The sequence below is a fragment of the Lolium perenne genome, chromosome 7 (assembly GCF_019359855.2).
Source record: "Lolium perenne isolate Kyuss_39 chromosome 7, Kyuss_2.0, whole genome shotgun sequence".
NCBI classification, from domain to species: Eukaryota; Viridiplantae; Streptophyta; class Magnoliopsida; order Poales; family Poaceae; genus Lolium; species Lolium perenne.
Window position 1 is genome coordinate 224,373,681 of NC_067250.2, and position 6,647 is coordinate 224,380,327.

Here is a 6,647-nt window from a genome sequence, read left to right on the forward strand (position 1 = left end):
CAGACCAGAAGAATCCCCTCAACAGCTTGTTCACTTTGTCGAAAAACCAAGGGGGCAAGTCGAGGGAGAGCAGGTGGTAGATTGGCGTTGCAATTAGCGTGGAGTCAACTAGCACTAGTCTGCCACTCCGTTCGAGCATCCCGGCCTTCCACCTGGGCACATGCGCAGCAACCTTGTCCACAAGAGGCTGTAAGTCTCCCTTGGGGGGGCACAGCCCCCCCCCCCCCCCTCGTCTCCGTCCCTGAGCACAACCCTGGTCAGGGATGTACGCCGTTGCCTGCTGCTTCTGCCTTGTGCTGGGTGGCGGGAGCGCGTACATGTACCTCAGTCGTCGTTTGATCCTTGCGGAGAAGAAAGCACGGCAGAAGGAAAAGGAGGTGAAGAAACTGGAGGAGGAGCTGAAGACCACTAGGGAGCAATTAAAGGATCTGCAGCAGCAGCCGCCACAAGCCGCGGCACGGCAGCAGCCACAAGCGGTGCTGCTGCTGCAGGTGCTGCACCAGCCAGCAGCGGCTGTAGGTGCTGCACCAGCGGGTTCGGCGGAACGGCTTAATTAGTTCTTAACTTGTTTACGCCATGTTATTTTGTCCCTGTACTGGTTTGAACTGAAGTATTGTTGAAGCGCATGTCTGTGAAACAGTAGGAGATCGTTCATTTGTGAGGACCTTTACCCCTAAATTAATATGAGCTATCCATTTTAGCCTATCTAGTGGCTCAACCGCGTCCGTACTCCACTTCCAGGTGACAGAGTACCGTCCCAATTTTTTTGGCAAAATGGTGGAGTACCTACAGCGGAGGGTCAAAACTCAAAAGACAATTTTTCATATTAGCTGCCTCCGGGTAGGGGTATTGAACATGATTTTTTTTCTTTTTGTCAGGGTGTTTTGCCTTAGGTATCCAGTTCGTGTCAAATCAACCCTAGCAGAGTTGTTCTTGGCGGCGACGAGGGAAATGGAGGACCTGCCGACCGGAAAGGGGGACGAGACGCCGCCCGGTCGTGGCGTACAAGGCCCCCGGCCGATGCGCGCCGAGGGGACGGCCGGGTAGCGAGACGAGGCACCGGCCGGCCGTGGCGTCCATGCCTTGTACCGACGAGGGGGACGAAGAGCTGCGCGGCTGTGGAGTCGAGGCCCTCGATCCAGAGGGGGGCGAGGAGACGCGCGGGCGTGGCGTCCAGCCGTCCGCTTCCTGCGGCGGCGATGTGGCAGGGCCGTGGCATCCCGCCGTCAGCTCCCTGCGGAGGCGATGTGGCACGGCCGTGGCGACCGGCCGTCGGCTCCCTGCGGCCGGGATGTGGCGCGGGCATTCCGGCCGTCGGTTACCTGCGGCGGTGATGTGATGCAAAGATAGGAGCGACCGTCGCTTCCTGCCGGCGGCTCCCTCGACGGATGCACGCGGATGGGTGGGCTGGAGTGGTGCTTGGTGAGCTGCGTCTGCGAGGTGTGGGAAAGGGAGGAGCGGCCTTGGCATCTAGATTCCCAGGATGTTCCTGCATCTCAACCCGCCTTTGTCTTTGCTTTGGTGAAGATAAATCTGTACCTTGAACTTGCTTGTTGGTGTTTTTCCCCTGCAAAACATCATGCATCTCCAGACTATGTTTTAAAGCATTAGCCATGAAATGAATTTGGGTCGGGTATTCTTGAAAATAATCATGAGCATACATCTTTAGTTGAAACCTACCATGTGATTTTTTTGTAAAAATAATGTGACAACAGGGGAAACCCATACAGTGTTTCTTTAAATCTTTTATTAGAAAATAAAAATTCAAATCTGTGCATGTGTGGACTTGAACCTGGGTGGGCGGTCGTACATCCACTTCCCGAACCAAGTGAGGTAAGATCACTTTTTAGCAAGTATTAGGGACAATGGTAGGGTTGGCTAACGTGGGTTTGCATGGATATACTTCGTGAGAAGATGTGTTGCATGTTTTCCGTGTATACTATGTAGTAGCACTATGTATTGCCCATTGGTGACTAGGACGAATATGATGAATTCGATGTGCGGTGTATTGGAATTTGTTAGCCTTGACCTCGTCAGACCCAAAGGCTATGGATTGCCTACGTTAACATCCATCCCTCTAGGACTAAGGATGGTCCTTTCCTATCCTCAGGAGTTCCTCCTTGGTGAACGGGGATCAAGTATTCATCTTTTACCACAGGTTGGGTCTCCATTGCCATCTTGAACTTCAGTGCCACCAAAGATAAGGATTTGAAGACATTTATCAGTTTTGCTAAGTGTTAATAACAATCTTGCTTCCTAAATAACCCTCTTTTTTTTGAAAGTGTCTTATTTAGGTCCAATGCTCCAACCATACATAATGTTAGTTGTGTTTTTTTTTCTCCTCGTTAAGTTTGTTATGATGTTCGTGATTGTAAGGAAGAAGCTCGGACAAGAAAGTAAGAAGGATAAGATTACGAAGAGATCTCAAAGTATTATGATGTAATTTTGTTTTCTCAGGTGCTCCATTTGTGTTATACAGAATATGTATCGGGTGTTATCTTGATCTTGTGTATTGGTGCATGGTATGGCCTGCCAAAAATGGAGAAAATACAGCCTCATTGTGACGTAAATTTGACTTGGCATAGTTCAAACCATGTCAATTTAGGGAAAAGCTATTCAGTTTGTTGTTTGTAGATGCATCAAACAAGTTTCATGTTTCTTTGTGAAACAAAATTCATGGTGACCCTTTAAGATCTCTTGATGTTTTCCCTAAACATCTCACCATATCTAATTGGGTCATTTCACAACGTTGCACTGACTACTCTATGGTCATGAAATTATATATTCTACCACGTGTCATCTTCTATTGCCTCATAACTCCGTAGGAATGGAGGGTGGGATTTATGGAGGGAGTCCTTAGTTAAGAAAACTCAATATACGGTAAGCCGGATGAAGGAGAGGATGAGGCCAAGTCATCATGCCACTTAGGCCCTATGCAAAACATGTGGTACAATGGTAAGTATTTTCTCCGGTAAAATATATGTAAACATCAATACAAACTAATGTTTTCTGGGATCAAGGCAAACTAATTATCAAGCAAAACGGTTGTTTATGGTTATTGAAATGGGGATGTAAAATGGGCCTTGTATTTCCATGTTTTCTAATCCTACGTTTTAATAGGGTCAGGGCATGTTCCAAACACTCTACAGGGATATTGTGCTTCAATAATTCCTCGGAAGAGGGTTTCTATCCAATGTATGCTTGTTAGTTAACTAGAATGAACACTTTTTACCTATTGAAACTTTTGTTAACGCATCCTACATAATGAAACGTGTAGTTAAAATGCCAACGTTTAATCTGAACACACCTATTAAGTTTGAAACTTTTAAAATTGGATGTCCGATTTTCAACTTTATATTTCTGACATGGACTTCGGAATCAGACATATAGCTAACCAGTAAGCATTTCCTAACTAGCGAAACTTCCCAGCCAAAGATCTTAAAGAATGTTAACCTCTTTTAAGGCATTTGCAACATATAACTCGAAAAATACAAGCAAAGGACATTGCTCACTGGTTAGTTAATATATAAACATTCAGTATATAGCAAATTACAGAGGCGGATTGGTATTGTACTAGTGTCTCACTTTTGAGAGGGTGCCAAAGTTGAATTTGTCTCTACATATAAAGGCTAAACAGAAAGCTTGCTGCTGCTAATAAGACGAAACTGATCACAGATCACATGATCCAACCCCCAAATTCTGCAAAACCGCATGCACATACATCCAACCTTAAAACACTGAGCAACGTTGCGAACCATCAGAAAAAGAAGAGCACGAGTGAACGGCACGCATGCTAAGAATCTGAAGGAAAGGTTATATGCAGCAAGCTTTTCCTGCTGCCGTTTCTGGTCCCAGGTTGATCATGCGTCCCTCGCATCGATCTCCTGAAGGCTCTTGTGTACATGTGCACTCTACATAGGATCCATGGATAAACATGGCCGGAGGGTTTATCAAGGGGACGGTGAGCACCAAGTGTACGTTCATGCAGAGTTTGCGTGAGTTCGTGAGTTCGGCGATCATCGTCCTTGAACAGGTTTAACACGAGGAGTGTATGGCAGAAGCACATGGGGACAACAGCCGTTTCAGTAAAACAATGGGAAGAGATACTACACGATACAATGGCTAAAGCAAGACAACAAGCCTGCAACAAACCAATCCTGGCATCCCTCAAGTCCTATATATAGGGTATATAGACCACCTCTTGATTCATTGCAATCACCTCTAGCTTCTTCTTCGAAGAAAGAAAGAACGAAGTACTGCATTGTGACCGAGGTAACGCATAGTAGTATATCTTATATATCTCTTACATATAGTGGTTAATTAAGTGCTAACTTATTCCTGGATTTTAATCTCGCAATTAAGCAATCGAGTTCAAACTTCAAACAAATAACAATTCTACGTAGGTAATCGATCAGGTACGTGGGTTGGTGGTGACTGAGCAGATGGAAGGAATGGAGAAGGAGCGTGTGGAGGTGCGCACGCGGCCGAGGCCACCACTGCCGGCGTCGCAGCAGCGCGCGGTGGACCAGTTCTGGATGGAGCGCCAGGAGGAGATCGAGGCGACGGTGGACTTCAAGGAACGGATGCTGCCCATGGCCCGGCTGAAGAAGGTCATCGTCCGCGCCACCGAGGATGACGAGGACGGCATGATGATCTCCGCGGACACGCCGGCGTTCCTCTCCAGGCTCTGCGAGCTCTTCGTGCAGGAGCTCGCCGTGCGCGCCTGGGCGTGCGCCCGCTCCCACAACCGCCGCATCATACTCGGCGCCGACATCGCCGAGGCCGTCGCAGCCACCGAGTCCTACGACTTCCTCCTCCCCGTGCTCCTCGACCACCTGCACGTGGTGGCGCACGGCGGACGTACTGCGCCGGCGACGGCGAGGCTCGTCACCAGGAAGCGCCACATGCCGGACCCGGTCGACCCTCGACGTGCAGCGCGGAGAGCCCCTCCCCGTGTTCGTCCGGTCGTTTCCCCGGCGCCACCCTCCAGCGCCCGCTACGCGCCGTATCCGTTTCCGTGTGTGCTGCGAGAATCAGCACCTCCCCTGGAGGATGAGCTTATGCTGCCAGCGCCACCCATGAACTACACGACAAGGGGCTGCGTCTTCTTCAGGAACGGCGACACTTTTGAAGCTGAAAACTCTGCTGCTGAAATGGTGAGAGCTCCTCCTCCTTTGGCAGCGTCTGCAGGAGGAGAGCTACAGACCAGCACTGTTCCTCCTGCTCCTTGCTACTTCTACTCTTACCCGGTGATCGACGACAATCTTGACGCATTCGCTCTTGGCAACACCGAACCGAGTGGAAACACTGAAAATCCTGCCGGAAATGCCGACGGAAACGTCAATGGTGCTATTGGTGTCGCTCATGGTGGCCAGCAGCAGGAGCTGAGCGGAAACCTTGGCAACACTGATCCGAGTGGAACTGGGAACGAGTCCCCAATGCACTACATGCTTCTGGAGGAGGTCCTGCTGGATCAAGACCTGCTGTTTCCTCCTGATGCTGCTGATATGTTTCCGGTGGTGAGCGCCCTGCCGGATCCGGAGGATTTCATCATCGACCAAGATGTTCTTCACGACGTCTTCGCCGACCCAAGCAGCAGCAGCAGCACTTGCAGCAACTAAACAGAAATAAGCAGATCGGAGCAGGGGACGCGCGCATCGTTGGTTGATTCATTGATCGTCTCTCAAGCTCTGTACTAGGAGGACAGCAAAGATATGGAATAAATTTGGTGTGTGTGCGTGGAGCTGTGTGGTTCGCTCCATGGATCTCCACACATCAATGTATGCATTATGAGCGTCTGTGTATGTATTGGGTTTCGTAAATAAAAAAGAGTGATTTGATATTATTTTCCCCTGACTATTTAAAAATTAATTCTCTCCATACCACCAAATAAAATCTCAAATCCTCATATATACCACTTAATAACATATCGATTTATTTTGTATGCACCACTTCATTTTCAACTCACAATATGGAAGGCCTTCAACTCTTCTGCTTCGACCTTCTTTGAGAGCCCGTTAATACATTTCTCAAGTGTGTTGGAGTGGATGGGGAGGGATTAGGAATAATTTTAACTTATATGGGACCCTCAAACCATGCCAATCCCCTCTAGAATCTGTAAAACCGAACAAGGCCTCAGGTGCCACGAGTTTGCCCCCTTCCTATGTTGGTGATAGCATGCACGTCCCCGCCTCCTACGTATGCCACTCCATCCAGGGGAGGTGACCCTATGCTTCGGCTCCAGCGTGTTCATATGGATGGCTTTGTTTTTTCTAAGGTTTTTGCAACAGCGACGACGGGCCCGGCGGAGTAATGTCCCCATGTTCTTCCCTCATCTCAAACGGTGGCTAGGACGTCTCATCACTTGTACGGATCGACGCCATGGTCAGAGATCAAAACCCTTTTCACTGATGTGCCACATTTTAGCAATGGACATCTCCATCACTGCTTTCAGTGGGGCACATCGGCAATAGTTCTTTGGGAATTGGGATTACATTGATTGTAATGTGCATTTTAATTTTTTAAATAAGGATTCCAGGCCGGAAGTAAGTTACAAGTTCCGAGTTAACCACTGCAAGTTCCAGTTGGGAAATGCGCACTAATTATAAATCTAACATTTAGATTAGAGGCGGCTCTGGCCGAAAGAA

General features: G+C 48.6%; 1 protein-coding gene across 1 annotated transcript; it reads left to right on the forward strand.

Annotated features, from left to right (window-relative positions):
* Positions 1-4,224: 4,224 nt before the first annotated feature.
* On the forward strand, positions 4,225-5,845 carry LOC127312044 (uncharacterized). Its single transcript, XM_051342522.1, has 2 exons — positions 4,225-4,272; positions 4,404-5,845. The coding sequence occupies exon 2, from the start codon at positions 4,443-4,445 to the stop codon at positions 5,619-5,621; it is 1,179 nt and encodes a 392-aa protein (XP_051198482.1). The 5' UTR covers positions 4,225-4,272; positions 4,404-4,442; the 3' UTR covers positions 5,622-5,845.
* Positions 5,846-6,647: the final 802 nt, after the last annotated feature.